This window comes from Salmo salar, chromosome 12, assembly GCF_965601325.2.
Source record: "Salmo salar chromosome 12, fSalSal1, whole genome shotgun sequence".
In the NCBI taxonomy this organism is placed as follows: domain Eukaryota; kingdom Metazoa; phylum Chordata; class Actinopteri; order Salmoniformes; family Salmonidae; genus Salmo; species Salmo salar.
This window is the reverse complement of record NC_138302.1, coordinates 51,576,293-51,598,101: the sequence shown is the minus strand read 5'-3', so window position 1 is coordinate 51,598,101 and position 21,809 is coordinate 51,576,293. Positions and strand designations below refer to the sequence as shown.

The 21,809-nt window shown below is 47.2% G+C and overlaps 1 protein-coding gene across 3 annotated transcripts in view; it reads right to left on the bottom strand.

Annotated features, from left to right (window-relative positions):
• LOC106565213 (plexin-A1) overlaps positions 1-21,809 on the bottom strand; it is a 256,630-nt gene that overhangs the window by 204,302 nt on the left and 30,519 nt on the right. For all 3 annotated transcript variants that reach the window (XM_014132076.3, XM_014132080.3, XM_014132077.3), the window contains exon 2: positions 9,390-10,789. In XM_014132076.3, coding sequence (XP_013987551.1) covers positions 9,390-10,571 — 1,182 coding nt within the window. In that variant the 5' untranslated portion in view covers positions 10,572-10,789. The remainder of the gene's footprint in view (positions 1-9,389; positions 10,790-21,809) is intronic.

Genomic DNA, 21,809 nt, shown 5'->3' with positions numbered 1-21,809 from the left:
CTATCAGCTTCCCAAAAGTGTCAAAACACTTCCAACATGTGTCTGAGAAAGGCCCCCAAAAATGGCCCAAGACTCCAGTCACCCCAGCATTTGACTGTTCTCTGCTCCCATCCGGCAGGCGGTCCTCTTCAATGGCTGTGCGAAGTTGCTGGATATTGGCGGGAACTGGAACACACTGTCGTACACATCGATCCAGAGCATCCCAAACATGCTCAACGGGTGACATGTCCGGTGAGTATACAGGCCATATTATATTTATATTTTCAGCTTCAGGAATTATGTACATTATCATGTTGAAACATGATGTGATGGCAGCGGATGAACAGCACGGCAAAGGGCCTCAGGATCAATGCAATTGTGATCGTTGTCCGTAACTTATACCTGCCCATACCATAACCCCACCACGAGCCACTCTGTTCACAACGTTGACATCAGTAAACCGCTCGCCCACACGACGCCATACAGAAGTCTGCAATCTGCTCCGGTACAGTTGAAACCGGGATTCATCCGTGAAGAGCACACTTCTCCAGCCAGTGGCCAATCGAAGATGAGCATTGTCCCACTGAAGTCTGTTATGACACCAAACTGCAGTCAGGTCAAGACCCTGGTGAGGACGACGAGCACGCAGATGAGATTCCCCGAGACGGTTTCTGACAGTGTGCAGAAATTCTTCAAACTAAAATTAAATTCTCTGGCAACAGCTCTGATGGACATTCCTGCAGTCAGCATGCCAATTGCACGCTCCCTCAAAAGGTGAGACATCTGTGGCATTGTGTTGTGTGCCAAAACTGCCCATTTGAGAGTGGCCTTTTATTGTCCCCAGCAACAAGATGCACCTGTGTAATGATCATGCTGTTTATTCAGATTTCTGATATGCCACACCTGTCAGGAGGATGGATTATCTTGGCAGAGGACAAATGCTCACTAACAGGGATGTAAACAAATTTGCGCACAACATTGGAGAGAAATAAGCTTCTTTTGCATATGGAACATTTCTGGGATATTTTATCTCAGTTCATGAAACATGGGACCAACACTTCACATGTTGCGTTTATACTTTTGCTGTTGATTATTATGATTAATATTACTATTCATATTTATCCTGCTACCAGTCACTTCTTACCCCTGTTTACATGTACACACCTACCTCAAGCAATCCAGCACCCCTGCACATTGTAATAATGGTACTGGCACTAACCTGAATACGAGTCTTGTGTTTCTTGTGTTTCTTTCTATATCCCTTTTAATCAGATTGACAATTACAACTTGTCTTTTAAGCAAACAGAGTAAGCAGTAGCACGAATGAGAGCCACGAGCACGCAGCCACAGCTTGCTCCTCTTCATCTCCCTACAGTGCAGTGGTTCCCATCAATTATATTTCAGATGGGGTCAACATTATTTATATTCATGCATTTTGGAGTAGAATTTTTTTGTTGTCGCCAGAAGTGAACTTCTCAGTCGTTCTTATAACCCAGCATCCCCCCCACCACATTCGCCTCCGCTGCTGAAAACAATCTTAGAGGAGACACTGATAAGCAAACACACACACAGGTAGACACACGCACACACTGGATTGCTTGGTTTGGCCGTCAATCTAACCCAATACATCAGAATGTCTAATATTAATACATTAGTATGGTATATAATGACATAGGTTCAACCCAGTAATTCTCACCCCTCAGCTCATTACGTCGCCCAATTAACTAAGAATCATCCATCCGGTGGTCGTCACCGCCGTCGTCCCAATTAGTCACGTTTAATGAGCTATGTGCGTTCACCGTCACATTCCGATTAAGGAAAATGGAATAGTCCTGTGTTTTACATTTATCGTAATTACCGCTCAGAATCGCGACGGCAAATATATTTAACGAGGTTATTAGTTGGCCTTGCTTGAGTTGAAAATATCATTTTTGGAAGAACACAGCCCTCCAGACCTGGGATCAAATACTATTTTGAATCTTTCAGCATTCGCTTGAGTCTGCCTGGAGTTCCCCATTTTTGGGGGGGATATCTATTGCGTGAGGCAATCTCAATCAAGCACAGATTAAGTGTTTCAAATGTAGTATTTGAGCACACAGTTGATTCTCAAACTGATATCGCAGAGTCGACTTGACTAAACTCAATTGTATTTCCCCCCCCTGTATGGAATAAGCGTAGTTACATGAAATGGAATAATGTTATTAGCTGATAGGCCCAACAAAGCCTTCAGTATCTAGGCATATCTTCATGTAGATCAGTGTAGTGGCGGCGGCTCCTAAGTGCGGCCCAAACGCAACCCTATTCCCCACGTAGTGTGCGACTTTTGAACCAGCTCTTGTCAAGAGTAGTGCTCCACATCAGGAATAGGGTGCCATTTGGGACACAGTCCAACTCGTCTTTTGTATGGGCTCTAAGAAGCGGCGGAGGACGGAAGTAGTTTAACAGATAAAAAGGCTAGCCTGCAACACTATCAAACTCCCGAGGCTAGATGCATGGGGGGAGTTGGAGATTCACAGCCGCTCTTACTTTGAAGAGATACCAGTTGAGTTCAATAGTGCTGTGAGTAGGCATCCTGCATAGTATAGCACATGTCCTGCTTAGTACGGGTCACTCAGCATCTCAATCTCACTAAGACGACACACACACACACACACAACCACCCCCAAAACACTACACAAACCACCCCCAAAACACACCACCCCCAAAACACTACACACACCACCCCCAAAACACTACACACACCACGCCCAAACACTACACACACCACGCCCAAACACTACACACACCACCCACAAATCACTACGGCGCCAATACTAACGGACATCCTCCACTGTTCTATTCTCCTCCTATTCACTTCCTGACGGCGTGAATGTCAAGATGTCACCTGAAGACGGTGAGCGTTATCTGGCATACTGCCAGCCACCAGCTGGCGCGGAGGGTCAGGAGCAGCGGTAGAAAGCGCCTCCCTGTGAAAAGCCAGCGGATGACGGAAAGGCTCAGCAGTGACGGTGACAGCCCAGCGCCAGGGTGACTGACACTGATATTATTGGTGCTGGAGCATTCTGTTCAAATCATCTCCTCCTGCTCTGTGGCTGTTGGTACTAGCAGACACATGGGCAGCACAGGCTTTCTGTAGCTAGCTTCTCAAGCTTTCGCATTTCCTTTCTCTCCATCTGCAATATCCACTTCTCCTCGTCCCCCTTTTCTCAGCAGATATAGCCTGAAAAGGCATGTCTCCTTTCTCTTCCTGTAGCTATTTCTCTCGCTCTCTCGTTCTCTCCAACTCACTATTTCTCAATGGTGTAAAGTACTTAAGTAAAAAATACTTTAAAGTACTACTTTAAGTAGTGTTTTTGGGACATCTGTACTTTACTATTTATATTTTTGGACAACTTTTTATTTTACTCCACTACCTTCCTAATGAAAATAGTGTACTATTCACTCCTTACATTTTCCCTGACACCCAAAAGTGCGTTACATTTTGAATGCTTAGCAGGACAGGAAAATTGTCTAATTCACACAATAATCAAGACAACATCCCTGGTCACCCCTACAGCCTCTGATCGGGCGGACTCACTAAACACACATGCTTCGTTTGTAAATCATGTTTGACTGTTGTAGTGTGCCCCTGGCCATCCGTAAAATTTAGAAAACAAGAAAATCGTGCCGTCTGGGTTGCTTAATATAAGGAATTTTAAATTCTTTACACTTTTACTTTCAATACTTTAGCATATTTTTGCGATTCCATTTACTTTTGAATATTTTAAACCAAAAACGTTTAGACTTTTACTCTAGTAGAATTTTGCTGGGTGACTCACTTTTACTTGAGTCGTTCTCTATTAAGGTATCTTTACTTTTACTCAGGTATGACAACTGGGTACTTTTTTCACCACTGCCATTTCTTCACCTCTCCACCCCCCCCCCCAACACTCTCCCAATCCTCCACCCACTTGCGCTCCCCCTCTATTTCTCTCTCCCACTCTACCCACCTCTGTCTCGCTCCCTCCCTCTCTGTGGAGAAATGGTTTCTATGGATCTACTCCCAGTGGATGGACATAGCATCACTAATAAACCTCAGACAGATGAGATGAGGGTCATAGCATCACTAATAAACCTCAGACAGATGAGATGAGGGTCATAGCATCACTAATAAACCAGACAGATGAGATGAAGGTCATAGCATCACTAATAAACCAGACAGATGAGATGAGGGTCATAGCATCACTAATAAACCAGACAGATGAGATGAAGGTCATAGCATCACTAATAAACCTCAGACAGATGAGGGTCATAGCATCACTAATAAACCAGACAGATGAGATGAAGGTCATAGCGTCACTAATAAACCTCAGACAGATGAGGGTCATAGCATCACTAATAAACCAGACAGATGAGATGAGGGTCATAGCATCACTAATAAACCTCAGACAGATGAGATGAGGGCCATAGCATCACTAATAAACCTCAGACAGAAGAAGGCCATAGCATCACTAATAAACCTCAGACAGATGAGATGAGGGCCATAGCATCACTAATAAACCAGACAGATGAGGGCCATAGCATCACTAATAAACCAGACAGATGAGGGCCATAGCATCACTAATAAACCAGACAGATGAGATGAGGGCCATAGCATCACTAATAAACCAGACAGATGAGATGAGGGCCATAGCATCACTAATAAACCTCAGACAGATGAGGGCCATAGCGTCACTAATAAACCAGACAGATGAGGGTCATAGCATCACTAATAAACCTCAGACAGATGAGATGAGGGCCATAGCATCACTAATAAACCAGACAGACGAGATGAAGGTCATAGCATCACTAATAAACCAGACAGATGAGATGAGGGTCATAGCATCACTAATAAACCTCAGACAGATGAGATGAGGGTCATAGCGTCACTAATAAACCAGACAGACGAGATGAGGGTCATAGCATCACCAATAAACCAGACAGACGAGATGAAGGTCATAGCATCACTAATAAACCAGACAGACGAGATGAAGGTCATAGCGTCACTAATAAACCTCAGACAGATGAGATGAGGGCCATAGCATCACTAATAAACCTCAGACAGATGAGATGAAGGTCATAGCATCACTAATAAACCAGACAGATGAGATGAAGGTCATAGCATCACTAATAAACCTCAGACAGATGAGATGAGGGCCATAGCGTCACTAATAAACCAGACAGATGAGATGAGGGTCATAGCATCACTAATAAACCTCAGACAGATGAGATGAAGGTCATAGCATCACTAATAAACCAGACAGATGAGATGAGGGTCATAGCATCACTAATAAACCAGACAGATGAGATGAGGGCCATAGCATCACTAATAAACCTCAGACAGATGAGATGAAGGTCATAGCGTCACTAATAAACCAGACAGATGAGATGAAGGTCATAGCATCACTAATAAACCTCAGACAGATGAGATGAGGGCCCGAGAACACCGCCACTGCCCGAGGTCACTTCAGCTAGTTGTGTGTGTGTGTGTGTGTACAATATATAGAACAAAATTACATAATAAATATCTACAACAGTGAACCTATGTGAGCTTTCCACACACACACACACACACACACACACACACGTCACAGTCCATTTACAGGGGTAATGAGGGGAGCTGACAGTACAGGAGACAATTCATCATGATAGGTTGCACCCTTCAGCTGGCCAATGGCCTGCCTCCATCCGCCTCGCCTCCCAGCCGCTCTACACCAGGGTCAACTGCTGACCTCATCTACACCCTCACGGAGCAACGGGCCGAAATCATCCCCAGACACTGATCTAAGGTCAGTTTTCAAAGGCTAAGGTTAAGCGAGTGGGGGAGGGGAACACTGTTCCAAGACCTGTGCTTACACGATTACTTATACTCAATGAGTCCTCAAGCCTGACCTGGCGTCACCACGGGATCAAGGGCCATCCAATCGGCTGAACACAGCAGCCCTTACATCACCGTTCCCACCAGGGCTGGGGAGCTGTGGCAACGAGTGGGCTTCAAAAGCGGGAATCCAGAATGAGTCAGTGTGGAATGGTTTGTGACCGACTGGCTGACTAAGCAGATTGTGGGGTGTTACTTGAGAGAATATCACATGGAAACAGGCTTTGGATAATAGTTCTCCTGTGTAAACGCTATTTGTGAGGACACATTTGCACACGGAGAACCATTGCCCATTTCCAAAATGGTCAAATCAAATGTATTTGTCACATACACATGGTTAGCAGGTGTTAACGCAAGTGTAGCGAAATGCTTGTTCTTCTAGTTCCGACCATGAAGTAATATCTAACAAGTAATATAACCTAACAATTTCACAACAACTACCTTATACACACAAGTGTAAAGGAATGAATACGAATATGTACATAAAATATATAAATGAGTGATGGCCGAACGGCATAGGCAAGATGCAGTAGATGGTATAGAGTACAGTATATACATATGAGATGAGTAATGTAGGGTATGAAAACATTATATAAAGTGTCATTGTTTAAAGTGGCTAGTGATACATTTAATTACATCAGATGGCAAGATGCAGTAGATGCTAGAGCGTACAGTATATACATAAGAGATGAGTAATGTAGGGTAAGTAAACATATAATATAAAGTGGCTAGTGATAAATTGATTACATCAATTTGACCAATTATTAAAGTGGGTGGAGTTGAGTCTGTATGTTGGCAGCAGCCACTCAATGTTAGTGATGACTGTTTAACAGTCTGATGGCCTTGAGATAGAAGCTGTTTTTCAGTCTCTCGGGCCCAGCTTGATGCACCTGAACTGACCTCGCCTTCTGGATGATAGCGGGGTGAACAGGCAGTGGCTCAGGTGGTTGTTGTCCTTGATGATCTTTTTTGCCTTCCTGTGACATCGGGTGGTGTAGGTGTCCTGGAGGGCAGGTAGTTTGCCCCCGGTGATGCGTTGTGCAGACCGCACTACCTTCTGGAGAGCCTTGCGTTTGTGGGCGGAGCAGCTGCCGTAGGAGGCGGTGACAGCCCGACAGGATGCTCTCGATTGTGCATCTGTAAAAGTTTGTGAGTGTTTTTGGTGACAAGCCGAATTTCTTCAGCCTCCTGAGGTTGAAGAGGCGCTGCTGCGCCTTCTTCACCACGCTGTCTGTGTGGGTGGACCATTTCAGTTTGTCCGTGATGTGTACGCCGAGGAACTTAAAACTCTCCACTACTGTCCTGTCAATGTAGATAGGGGGCCGCTCCCTCTGCTGTTTCCTGAAGTCCACGATCATCTCCTTTGTTTTGTTGACTTTGCGTGAGAGGTTGTTTTCCTGACACCACACTCCGAGGGCCCTCACCTCCTCCCTGTAGGCCGTCTCGTCGTTGTTGGTAATCAAGCCTACCACTGTAGCGTCGTCTGCAAACTTGATGATTGAGTTGGAGGCGTGCATGGCCACGCAGTCGTGGGTGAACAGGGAGTACAGTAGAGAACTGAGAACGCACCGTTGTGGGGACCCAGTGTTGAGGATCAGCGGGGTGGAGATGATGTTACCTACCCTCACCACCTGGGGGCGGCCCGTCGGGAAGCCCAGTACCCAGTTGCACAGGGCGGGGTCGAGATCCAGGGTCTCGAGCTTAATGACGAGTTTGCAGGGTACTATGGTGTTAAATGCTGAGCTGTAATCGATGAACAGCATTCTTACATAGGTATTCCTCTTGTCCAGATGGGTTAGGGCAGTGTGATGGCGATTGCGTCGTCTGTGGACCTATTGTAGCGGTAAGCAAATTGGAGTGGGTCTAGGGTGTCAGGTAGGGTGGAGGTGATATGGTCCTTGACTAGTCTCTCAAAGCACTTCATGATGACGGAATTGAGTGCTACAGGGCGGTAGTCATTTAGCTCAGTTACCTTCGCTTTCTTGGGAACAGGAACAACGGTGGCCCTCTTGAAGCATGTGGGGACAGCAGACTGGGATAAGGATTGATTGAATATGTCTGTAAACAAATTAACACTCACGGGGAGAAGAGTTGAGAAAGAAAGGCCCAACACGACGACAGGAAATCGACTGTAGCTGAGGAGGAGCGAGGTGACCCCCCTGAGTGCCTCAACTGGGCCATTCACAAATCCCTCTTTTTTTTTCTCCGCTCTCAATGTTTAGAAACGACAGACGGAGCAACTCGACCAGGCTTTTCGGCAGCCTCCTTTCCCAATCTCTACATCCCTTTCTTTCAAGCACCTGTGCACTCTTGGTAATGAACTGTAATAAAGAGTAACCTGCTGTTGCTCCTGCTGTACTCATTCGTAGTCCATTATGTGTACGACGTACAGCTGTAGAAGGGCCTTCATTAGCATGTAGCACCTGTCACTAAGCTGGGCCATGCCGCTGTTTAATAAGAATGCTATATCAAAGAACTAATCATTAGAGTGGTAGAGACTAAGAAAGGGGGGGGAGAGCACAAAAAAGAGGGAAAGAATGAAAGAGAGAGCGAGAGCGAGAGGTTGAGAACGCCAGCTAACAGGCTGAGTAAGTGAGTGAGCGAGCGACAAAGGAAATAAGTAGAAGTCGACTGCAGATGGATAAATGGAGGGGGAGTCCGAGCGAGAAAGAATGGGGAGGGAGAGAAAGAACATGGCGAGGGAGAGAAAGCGGGATGACTGTTGGGAAGAGACAAGAAGGAAGAGAAGGGATAAGAGAAGGGAGATGGGGAGAGAGAAGGGAGGCAAAAGAGGGCGACGGAGAGCGACAGAGATGTGGACTGAGGCCTGTGTATTTCGTTTATCTCAGCCTGGTGCGGGGTGTGTGCTCTCTAAAGCATGTGCGGCCATGCACCGTAGATCAGTAGGAGAAACCCAGCCAAGCCTCTGTCTTCCCCGAGGGGCCTAGTACTGCAGACATCATGCGATCAACCCTCTCTCAATGAATGTGTGTGTGTGTGTCATTTGAGTGACATTTCACAAATCCTGGGGACTGGGCTAATGATATCTCTGTTGGACTAAATCAAAGCACTCAGTGGTTCCAGGAAGAGAGTGAGAACCAGGCTCAGAGTCACGACGCTTCAGCACTTCCTCTCTAATTACGACTGGTCTACAGATGGCCCCAGGGAGAAGTGGTGGAAGGGGACTAAAGCTAAATGCCAGCATCATGGCAGAGGCGTGTTGAGGAAGACCCATGTATTCATCACCACTGTCTGAAGCAAAACCCTGATAATTGCAGGGTGGTTGTAACTACGGTCTCCTCAAGTTTGACAGATCTCCAGTGAGACCACAAGGTCAGCCATTACAGAGCTTAGGCCTTTTGTTCAATGCTCTCTGAAAAGAGCATGGTGAATAATAAGAATCAAAGTGAATTTAATGTGAGTGACATATCTGACATATCAGAATTGAAGGGCAGTGAATTGAATCAGAGAATCAGATCGAGATGAGTGGCGTTACGAGGGTCGCAGGACTCACCGAGTTGATGCAGGCCAGCTCCTTGTTGAGCAACCAGGGCAGCGACAGCCTTCCCTCTCCCCTGTAGCAGGACTGGATGCGTTCCTTGATCTTCTCCTTGATGCGGCGCAGCGTGAACAGGCACAGGGCCGACTCCTTGGGTGGTTTGGCCCGGTTTTTCTGGCCTTGGGAGAAGACCGTGAACAGGATGTCCTCATCTTCGGAAATGCTTAAAGAGTCGGCCAACTGCTTCCCGGGCCGGCTGAGGTAAGCGTCCTGGATGAGGCGGTACTCCACACCATCCTTGGTGCAGCCAATGGGGAACTCTACGTACGAGTAGAACTTAGGGTCATCCACGCAGAGACGGACGATCTTGGAGGTGAAGAACTGTTCGCCGGAGGCATCTGGCGAGGTGAGCTGAGTGTCCAGCTGCATGGTCAGGTAGTAGACAAACTGCTCGCTGCTGAAGCTGTAGATGTAATAGATGTCGAAGGCGGGGAATTTGCTGAGAGTGTCCGAAGGGATCTTTAGCTGCGAGGAGACAAACTCGTCCTGGTAGACGAAGCTGAACATGTCGGCGTTCTCCTCATTGGCCATCAGCTTGCGGCTGGAGAGCGTGGGGAAGTACTCAGACTTGCCGTCGATGGGCGTGCCGATGAAGAGCTTGCTGGCGGGGCCATGCGGGGAGGTGATGATGACCCCGGACATGGTGCCGGACTCGGCCACGCTGGACAGGTAGTGCTCCTTGCGGTGGTGCGGCTCGCCCAGCTTGAACAGGTCGTCCAGCCTTAAAAACTGGCAGATGCCCTGGGAGGTGCTCCCGCAGGCGATGAGCCGGTTCTGGGCGTAGTCAATGAGCAGCAGCTTGTTGACATTGCTGGTCTGGGCCAGGTCGTGGGGGCAGGACTGGACGCTGGGCGGGGGGTAGCACTTCTCATTGTCCACCACAGGGCCCGTCATGTGGCTCCGCAGCTTGGTGAGGTTGCTGGAGAGCTTGAAGATCCAGTTGACCGAGCCGACGTAGACCTCGCCCGTCTTGTTGTGGATGGCTAGGTGTGTCAGTCCCCAATCGTCCGGGTAGAAGGTTTTGAAGGCCTGGGGTTGGCCTCCTGTTTGGGATGGGCCTACCAAGAGGACCAGTACCCCAAGAAGGAGCAGGTTCCCCAGACGAGGGGCAGCGAGTGACCTCTGTATGGGCCACATATCTGGGACTTGCGGGAGGCAAGGCTGGGGGAAGGGATGGGGGAGGTGGGTTCACTCCAGCACCTAGTCCGGCTCTGTTTGTGTTTAGCTATATTCCCCTGGAAGGAGAATGGATTGGCCGAGGGAAGGGGGGGAAAGCTCCTATTGATCCGGTGTCCTTTTCTCTGCGTTCGGAGCTGTCATCCAGAGCATCATCCACAGCGGCATTGGTAGGAGCCCTGCAAGGCAACAAAAAAAAACACATTATGAGAGGCGATGGAACATTACCTATTGATTATGCATCAGCCGGGGAACCTGAAAGCACACGAGATACACTGCCAAGTTTAGACAAAAGTCAAGACGACATTCAACCACCCCAGATGAATAAATGACAAACTCAGGCCTGTAGGGCATATCCGTGACTTGATTCAATTATGAAGGGTGATAGCTAGCGAGAGCTTCAGGGGTATTACACAACGCACGGTACAATAACGCGAGTCACACTGCGATGAATTAAGAGACACACAACATCGAGCATGTTAATATTTCACATGTTCAACAGTATAGTCAGGGGTTTGGAGAAGGTCTGCTGAGAAAATCCCCAGAGGTGGCACACTTCTATTGACGCCACACAATTTGTATCCAGGTCTGCTCCCTCCCAGGCCTCCCCGTTGCATGCAGTATCAGCAAACTACCCAGCATCCCCCTCTTCTCCTAATTAGGCCCTTATTCTGTCAATAGCACCAAGGTATGGTTCTCAGTTACTCTGTGGCAGATCCGCAGCTCTCTGATGGCCAAAACATGTTTGCTACCCTGAGGGAGGTTGAGTAAAAATTATGATTCATGGTCATTATGCTCCATCGGGAATGTAGAGAACAATGCAAGCTAGAAAAAAAAGGGAAATTAAAGAATGAGATGGATCGAGACGAGACAAAAGTATACTGCACACGTCTCAGAGAGATTAATTGCTGTTGTTGTTGTCATTGTTGTTGCGGTTCCAACAATACAATTCCCATTTCCACTCCAGCCAAAGCTTCTCTCGCTATCTCGCCAACCCAACCCAGTCATCCACACCCAGCAGTTAAATGCAAAAAATATATTTTTATTTATTTAACCTTCATTTAACTAGGCAAGTCAGTTAAGAACAAATTGTTATTTACAACGACGTCCTACCCCGGCCAAACCCGGATGATGCTGGGCAAGTTGTGCGCAGCCCTATGGGACTCCCAATCACGGCCAGTTGTGATACAGCCTGGAATCAAACCAGTGCCTTAGACCGCTGCGCCACTCAGGAGCCCCTAAAGATCTGCTTCCCATCCAAACCAAAGGAACTTCTAATTGTCTGAGCCAACGTTCCCGGGCCCATGATGGGAGAGGAGGGATGGGGGGATTGATGGGAGAGGAGGGATTGATTGGAGAGGAGGGATGGGGGGATTGATTGGAGAGGAGGGATGGGGGGATTGATTGGAGAGGAGGGATGGGGGGATTGATTGGAGAGGAGGGATGGGGGGATTGATTGGAGAGGAGGGATTGATGGGAGAGGAGGGATAGGGGGATTGATGGGAGAGGAGGGATGGGGGATTGATGGGAGAGGAGGGATGGGGGATTGATTGGAGAGGAGGGATTGATGGGAGAGGAGGGATGGAGGGATTGATGGGAGAGGAGGGATGGAGGGATTGATGGGAGAGGAGGGATGGAGGGATTGATGGGAGAGGAGGGATGGGGGGATTGATGGGAGGGATGGGGGATTGATGGGAGGGATGGGGGGATTGATGGGAGGGATGGGGGGATTGATGGGAGGGATGGGGGATTGATGGGAGGGATGGGGGAATTGATGGGAGGGATGGGGGAGATTGGTTGGTTGGAGAGGAGGGATGGGGGATTGATGGGAGAGGAGGGATGGGGGATTGATGGGAGAGGAGGGATGGGGGGATTGATGGGAGAGGAGGGATTGATGGGAGAGGAGGGATGGGGGGATTGATGGGAGAGGAGGGATGGGGGGATTGATGGGAGAGGAGGGATGGGGGGGATTGATGGGAGAGGAGGGATGGGGGGATTGATGGGAGAGGAGGGATGGGGGGATTGATGGGAGAGGAGGGATGGGGGGAGGGATGGGGGGATTGATGGGAGAGGAGGGATGGGGGATTGATGGGAGAGGAGGGATGGGGGATTGATGGGAGAGGAGGGTAGGGGGATTGATGGGAGAGGAGGGATGGGGGATTGATTGACGGGGAGGTGGAAGTAATGGATCGACTTTTTTTCCCCTTGTGGGTGACTTCTAGTGCCAATGATAGCAGAGAGTTTGAGTTGGCCCATCTCAGCGCTGCTTGACAGACCAATCATGTTCCGGCGATACCGGGACATTAGTTTTCCTGTAAATGCTGATTACGCAAAATGTGTGCGGCAACTCTCAGAGGCCCGGCTTAATTTCACATAGACTATGAAAGTGTCGGCAGAGGGTTATTTTATGACCGAACCGAATTGGGAAAGACGAGAGAGACGATGGCGGGAGGGACGAAGAGCCGTGAGGGAGGGAGGAACAAAAACATGAGATATAGAGAAAATCTAAAATGGAAGAGAAAGAGGGAAGGAATAATAAGTCAATTCTTCCTTCCCTTATCTTCGGTTTTCCTCGGGGAGTGATTTGAGGGGTTGGCCTGTGTGTCAATTAGTCCCCAAGAACACATGGAGGTAGTACGGTCAGTTAACAAATGACTGTGTGTATGTGTGTGTCCATGCGTGTACATTGGAGGGAGATTTAGGGGGAAGTGTTTTGGTTCGGAAAAATGCACACAATCAGACAACCCTAAAAGCTAGCCGGTGGAATTGCAAACCATAGCTCTGGTAGCAGCGAGGTTCAGGGGAGTTTGTGTCATCCAATTTCCACAAATGAAAGCCTGGACAAGATGAATATGCTGTGGAGAGAGAGCGAAAGAGAGCGAGAGAAAGGGGGAAAGAGAGCGCGAGAGAAAGGGGGAAAGAGAGCGCGAGAGAAAGGGGGAAAGAGAGCGCGAGAGAAAGGGGGAAAGAGAGCGAGAGAGGGGGGGCGCGAGAGAGGGGGGGCGCGAGAGAGGGGGGGAGGGAGAGGGAGAGAGAGAGGGAGAGGGAGAGAGAGAGGGAGAGAGAGAGGAGATAGAAAGAAAAAGCAAGAATTTTTAAAAAGGAGAACATCTGGACGAGGGGCCACAACAGATGAGAAACGCGCTGGCATTTCAAATCGCGGCGCCACCTGCATTTAAATAAGGACGTGGGAAATCCTATAGCTTCCGCCAACAGAGAAAACCTAGGTTCAATAAATGCACACGCCGCCATACGGTTATGCATCTACTAATAAAACTCCTCTGCCTGTATGTCGAAGCCTCTCCAACATAAGCAGGCGCAATAAAGTGAGAAGTCATCCTATAAAAAAATATATAATTTCTTGCACCGAGAGCAGATGTCAATTTAAAGCGTGGCGGCGAGCTCATTTTCGTTTGTCATTCCCGTGAACGAACGAGAGGGAGAGAAAAAAAAGAGGAGACCTGTAAAAAGGTCGTCTCTACAGTAAGTCCTCTTCATCTTCAGCCGACATGACTTGACGTAACAGAGCGTGAGTGGCACGTGCCTGGGTCCCTAGCTGGTCGTAATCTACCCGAGTAATAAGGGAAACGCTACCACGGTAGACCGTCCGTGTCCAACGCATGCTATTGCAAAAAAGATACATATATTTTTTTTTTAAAATGGCTTCTCACTCAAAGGCTAATTCTATAAGAGCTAATTCTAGGGGTTGGCTGAAAAAAAAAGCATGCCTGGCTGAAGCCTATGGCCCCATCCCTGAGTTAGCGTGAGATGGGAGAGGAGAGAGCAAGTTGATAATGGACAAAACAAATGTATTACACTCAACTCCCCTGGGTCTTGATGGAATGGCTTGACAGATGAGGAAATTGTCACAATCTCTCCCCGATAAAGAATCTGCCAGCACTTCCAGGTTCGTACAGATTTCCTCTGTCGTTTTTCAATTTTCCCCCTCTTCCTTTCTCACCTCTTCAGTTTCAATTTCCTCTGCCATGTCGAAATGAAAAGGCTGTAGAACAAGGCTGAGCACCATATTTGGGGGGAAGATCAGGGAAACGCGTCAATCATTTGGGACTTTTGCGAGTCTCGCTTTTTTTAACCCGTTGGTTGAGAACCTAGAGTGACATCTAGGCCTGCACTGTTATCACAATCAAGTAATATAGAAAAGGCAAAAACAGTACAGTGATTGATTGGTTTTCAATTTGTTTATTTGGGTTAACAGTGTTTGGGCTTAGCGGCGGAGGGGGATCTGAGGAAATTATACAGACTGGTACGTGTGTGTGTGTGTGTGTGTGTGTGTGTGTGTGTGTATGACCCCCAGAAGAATTTGAAGAGGGGGGCAGGGGACTAAACCAAACAGAATTCATAAATCCACTCTCACTCTCTTAGCTCTACATGCTCTCTCGCGCCTATGCAAAGTAGCCAGGCAGCCATACAGCTCCTCGACGCTATACCTGTGCGTTCAGATAATGGCCCCCAGCTTGGCACCAGCGGCCGGCTGATTTATTGCCGGTGGCATATCAATTATAGCACTCGCCGCTAGCGGGGGAGAGCAGAAAAAGCCCACGCATCTGACTCCACACGTAAAGCTCAAGCAAATTCTCTCCTCGCTGCATTTTGTTACTTGGGTCACGTGGGCCGGCGGTGCTTCTGTAACTGCATTGCTTGCTCTCTGGGGGTTTTAGGCTGAGTATCTGCATAAGCACTTTGTGACAACTGCTGATGTAAAAAAAATAATAATAATAAAAAATAAAAAAAATATCATACATTTGATTGTAGGAAAACCAAGCGTCGCCGGACGGATGCTGCAGCAGGAAGATTGGAGTGGGGGTAGGGGGACGACAGACCGAGACAGACACAGAGAGAGACAGACACAGAGACAGAGACAGACCGAGAGAGACCAAGACAGAGACAGACCGAGAGAGACCAAGACAGAGACCAAGACACAGACCAAGACACAGGAAGGTGGAGAAGTAATGGTTCACGACACTCACGCACGTACCTGCTCGCACCCCACTAATAGCCGTAGTCTGAATACTAGGCTATATAACCACAGATATAACATGCATATGCCCCTCTCACTCATATATATATATACACACACACACACACAAAACACTAGCCTAGCACACAAAGACACTCATATAGATTGAGTGGGCAAGTCTCTCAAGCTCTTATCTTTACCAGGCACTCTAAAGGCTTGCACATATGTATCTAGGTTTTAGGGACCACCCGCTGCAGTCTGACTGACGCCATTTTTTTTTCTTCCCCCAAGCGGTTCTACATGTAAAATCGGTGCGCAAATTACGCTCAGAGGTGCCAAGTTCTCTCGGCCAGCAAACTCTATTAGTGTGTCTGAGCCTTAAGACAACACGCTAAGGGATTTGCCTTCGGGGTTCTCTGAGTGGGTAGAGGGGGAACGGGGGGAAGGAGAACAAACCCCAACCCCCTACTTAATCTCCCCTTCCGTGGGTTAAATCTCAACCACGGCCGGAAGCACAAATCGGCAAATGGACGTACGCATATGAAATATACTACTCCCCTGGGCAATAAGGAGAAAACACACCTCCATCGAGTGACTACTTAGAGTTGGGTGATGAGTTGAGGAAAGGGGGTTGTATTTCAGGTACTTGAGGTAATTAAGTCACAGACGAGATTCCCGCCAGTGAATCGTCGTAACGTCTTTTAATCAAAAATGCATCGTAAAAAAAAAAGAAGGTTTTACAATTCAAGTCATTGAACGGCAGTGAATGTCTACTCGGTGTCAGTATATCAGATCTGTGATTTAATATTAACGGTGGAGGATATGTTTTGTAGGGCAAACTTTGCAAGGAGAAGAGCTGACTGGCAAGGCTGAGGGTGATAAAAGGAACTCGGGAGTGATTTTAATGCCAATGTAAATCTCTGTAGTTGAGGGCAAGCGTTGTGCCATTCCCTCCGCAGATGCTCTGCCAAAGTAAGGTCTAGAGCAAGTTTTTTTTTTAAGACGTTAACCGTCAAGAAGCTGAACCCAGATCAGGGGATGAAAGTGCAAATTGCAAAACCGACTCGATTTTGTGCAACTCCAGTCTACTCAGCTGGTCTCCCAGAGCTAAACCAGAACATGATTTAGAATATACCTAGACTAGAGGATGACGATAGGAACTACATTATTACAAACTGAGGTGTTATTCCTCGAGGGGCAGTGTTGCATGAAGGTAAGTGTTGTGTGTGCTTGATTGGGGGACGAGTGTTGGTTCTACAAGTGGGTGACAGCTGACACACTAGGAGCCTCCTTTACATCCTCCACCCACACCTTGAAATGCACACTTGTGTTTAAGAGGTAAACAGGATTATGTTGTGACAGACGGGACTTTGAGCACACCAGTGTGTGTGTGTGTGTGTGTGTGTGTGTGTGTGTGTGTGTGTGTGTGTGCGCATATGTATAAAGGCTGGCTCTCTCGGCATCAAAGGCTCCAGTTGTCGCTGTCCTGCCTCTGGGACAGAGGAAGGGGGGGTGAAGGGGAGGTAGTGTACACTGCCCCACCCCAACTCCGCTACCCTACAGAAACCTCTTAAAATCGGGGACAGAGTTAGAGATAGACTGGGGTTACATTCAGAGCGTTGAAACGTTATGAGGCGTTGCCGATAGGAATGCAAGCAGTGCACGACAGGTGTTGCACTCGCCCCGCCCCTAACAGCCTCACCCTAGGTCACATTCAGTGCGGTGTAACCTTACAGGATATTCACATAACAATCTACATATGGAACATACATGCTTGTCTGTCAACATGTAGAATCGGGTACCGTCTCAGTTCTCTACAAGACATTTCCACCTTCAAATGTTCTGACAATTGAATCCTCTGGAACACGGCTCTGGCCAAATGTTTTTGTTGTTGGGGGGGGTTACTTTTTACCCCTTTTTCTTCCCAATTTCGTGATATCCAAATTGTTAGTTAAAGTCTTGTCCCATCGCTGCAACTACTATGCATCCTCCAAAACACGACCCCGCCAAGCAGCGCTGCTTCTTGACACACTGCTCGCTTAACCCGGTAGCCAGCCGCACCAATGTGCATGCACTTGCCTGGCCCGCCACAAGGAGGCGCTAGAGCGCGATGGGACAAGGACATCCCGACCGGCCAAACCCTCCCCAAACCCGGACGACGCTGGACCAATTGTGCGCCACTTCATGGGCCTACTGGTCGCGGCAAGCTGCGACACAGCCTGGGTTCGAACTCGGGTCTGTAGTGACGCCTCTAGCAATGCGATGCAGTGCCTTAAACCGCTGCGCCACAAGGGAGGCACAAATCAAAATCGCGTTTAAAGAAAATAATATGGGTCCAAGCACAGAACCTTGTGGGACACCAAATTCAACTTTGGAATGTTTCCGATGATGTCACCCAACTGGACAAATGAATACCACTCAAAGATTTTTAACCCGTGAAGAAGGCCAACTAAGTTTTTTTCCAGTGACTGGACACTGAATGATTGAACACAGCCCTAGTGTGAAGCATCATTAAGCCTCCCCTCGGTTCACTTCTCTCAACCCTTACCTGCTCTGTTCATTTCTCTCTCACCCTCTACCTCTATCCTGTCTATCCATCTCACTCATACATTCTCTTCTACCTCCCGTCTTTCTCCCGCTTTCCCCCCTGTCTGTATCTCTCTTCCGCAGCTCATTTCCCTCTCCCCCACCGATTCTCTCCACCCCACCTTCACCAAGGATTTGTCAAGGAAGGAAGGAATGACCCGGGAGCAGTCAGATATTCTGAACAAACTACGAGGGTTTATTTCATCTCATAGTACTTGTGTGTGATCTATGCATGGGTATTTTACATGTGAGCAGGTTTTATGCGACCACTCATTCAGCAGTATTTCCGCCTCAACAGCTGCAGTGAGTGCCAGCTCTGGGTTCCTGACGCCTCAGCATGAACTCTGGAACTTGTTGCCACTGTTTGAATGTGCCAGTCTTTTGTATGTTTGTGTTGGTTAGCATTTATCTTACGGGAACAACAACACTGCACGCAAGTCAGCGAGTTATTACATTAGTCACAAACTAAACATACCAGTTTCGACCTCACATGGTGCTTCCCCTGAAGTGAACTCCATCGAATTCCTCCATAACAGTTGTTCGATTGTAATGGAACGCAGCCTCCCACTCATGAAGTGCCGTGAGAAGATACCAGTGTCTTGATTCACCCTCCTATTATATTTTCTCATCATGTCCATATATGAGCTCCACTGACTTCGACACCCAGGGCTCTCAACGCGAAGGCTCGCGCTCCACGAGACACGCTGTCGCTCCTGACTGCTCCCAAACACGGACTGTCGTAAAGGCGGCCATAGCCATTTTAAATCCCACTAGGACAGGAGGAAAATAGTCACTCCAAGGGGGAACGACATTAAAAGGAATCACTGCTGTCTTTTATTCGGTCGTAAATGTTTCCTTCCTTTGACTTGATATTTTTAAGAGCACGGCCTGCGTTGATAGCTGCGTTTTCCACTGGCCAAATGGTTACTGTATCGAGGGGTGAGATTAATGGCTCGCTTGTATTGGAATAGGTCTGTATTTTTTTCAACAATAATAGGCTATTGACAAATATTTCAGCAAATGAGGGAAAGCCTGATATCACCAGTAGAGATAGAGAAGGTCTAGACAACGTGTTGAAGTTGGTCTAGAACTGAGGAAGAGCTGAGGACTTGGGGGTTTACATTTTTTTTAAATAATAATAATAATATTGTTGTTCACAAACCAATAGTTTGGTCCAGACTTCATATCTCCAGCATCAGGAATGATACTTGAAACATGTGCACACAAACATGGAGACGATCGTCATAAGAAATGAAGAAAAAGTATAACCGGGCTAGTCCATGCGAGAAAAGCAAATAGTCCTAAATGACTATTCACTGACTGAACAAAACAGTTTGCCTAGTTTAGCGTTGGGCGATGTCAACCTTTGTACTATCGTGAATAAGTACCCATAAAACATTGTGATATATGATGGTTTCGGCCCCTACTAGCCAACCCCCCCCCAAAAAAAAAAAATGTTGGGGGGAAAAAACAAGTTTGAAAATAAAATATAAAAATGCTACGGGAGGGATGTGAGGAATCGTGACCAATCTTTTTTTAGTAGCCTATTTCTCTCTGTTGGAGTTGTGCCATGAACGAGGTGCGTGCGCCGATGTGCAAGACAGACAATCACGGCTGTGCGTCATGTGTTGTGTGATGGGCTGTCCCCAGAACTGGTTAATTATTCAATGATTAATCTTCCTCTCTCAGGCCCAGGCTTCTATGTAGCAGGGTTTCAGTTAACCAGTGAAAAACAATTAAGCCGATAAGGTTTTTGGGATGTACCGTAGGCCTACTGGTTGTATGAATGTGCGTTGTATGAACGTCCCAAAACTGTCCCAGAGTCTGTTTGGAATAGGCTATTAATTTCTCGCACAGAACGACAAGTTGACCAATAGAACAGGTGAACTTTTCTACTATGGGGGGGTAGTAGAAAACATACACTAGTAACGAAAAGCAAAACCACTTGCCTAACAGTGTAGGTTCCGTCCCTCTCTTCGCCCCAACCTGGGCTCGAACCAGGGACCCTTGCACACATCAACAACTGACACCCCACGAAGCATCGTTACCCATCGCGCCACAAAAGCCGCGGCCCTTGCAATGCAAGGGGAACAACTACTTCAGGTCTCAGAGCGAGTGACGTCACTGATTGAAATGCTATTAGCGCGCACCACCGCTAACTAACTAGCCATTTCACATCGGTTACACTAGTCCTGTCGGCTGAGGACAAGTGCACGTAGGCATTTATTCTAGCATGTGGGTTTGAAGTTCAGGGAAGCAAATCTTTCCCCTTCTAATTTCCTTCATTTGTGGCTAGAGTCAAATATTTTATACAGAACCAACTTCACGTCAGGATAGGCAACCGAAATGAATAATTAATGTATGCGTGTTATATTAAACAGAGGAGGGAGTAAAATGTAAGCAAGCAATAAACAATTCAGAACAACTACAAGTCGAATAAGACGTGGGCGAGATGACCAATTTTGGCAAAGAGATTTATTTATAGACCAATACACTTGAAACAAAAAGCCAAACCGAAAACTGCAGACATTACTAGTGCCTACCCCGCGATCAAGCCACCATAAAAAATACAATGAAACGCAGCCTAACGTGATCAGAAATCTCAACTAGCAAGCAAGTCGCAGCAATGAAGAATTGAGTGCGTACACGGTCCCGCGAAGGGGGGGGGGGGGGGGAGATTCTGACACCGGGGATAGATTTTCAGCACAACACCCGTACATTTCCTAAATGTCTGGTAAATGCTGCCAGTAAGAATGTTCATTTTCCTACCGTAAAACCTGCTATGTAGGTAGGTTCTATACATGGCTAATAATAGACTAAGGAAATAGGACTACTCTACATATTTCTTTCATAAACTTTGCGCAGCTGTGAGTTACTTTTGACTTCTCATTCGATTATTCCATCTAGATATTGTTTGCTCCATTTGACTTCCCGTTGCCTGTAATATTCCATTCAAAATAAAGCTGTGATAGAGAATCGCCCATAGTCAGACTTTCACATGTGAAAGCGGCAACTTTTTTTTTAGAATAGCCTATTTTGGAAATACTCCTCATAACTGTCATTTGTCTTAACGCTTTTGATAGGTTATTGTAATTAGTAGGATTTTGCTTTTAGCCGTTCACAACGGCAAGGAGCGACGCATCCATCTGTTTTTGACGAAGCTTTGCTCAACTCTAAGGTGTGTTCAAACTACTACTAGATGTTCTATCTTGCTACGGTTTGTTCTACCCCTCCTTATTACCTTAAGCCTATCATGTTTTTAGGTTATTCAAAAAACAACGGAATTTAAAATGAATAGTTTGATCATGAAGTAGCGCGGCGGGAGGAAGCCAGCCAGCGTGCACAAAAATGCAAGTAATATTCATATCAGAACAGAGAGAAATTATACAACGGTCGTCTTTGTTTACACACCGGAGGCCCAGATCATCCGACATTGAGAGAGAGAAAATCTTAATATTGCCAAACCATAGTCTCCTCCCCATTAGCTCATCCACCAGATCACAGTGAGCTAAGATCACACACTCTGATTAGAACAGCAAAACGACCCTGCCCAGCACTGACAGCACGTATTATCTGTCTGCATTCACAACGGGTTCGCATTACCGTGTTTTTATGGACGCATTTACACAGGCAGC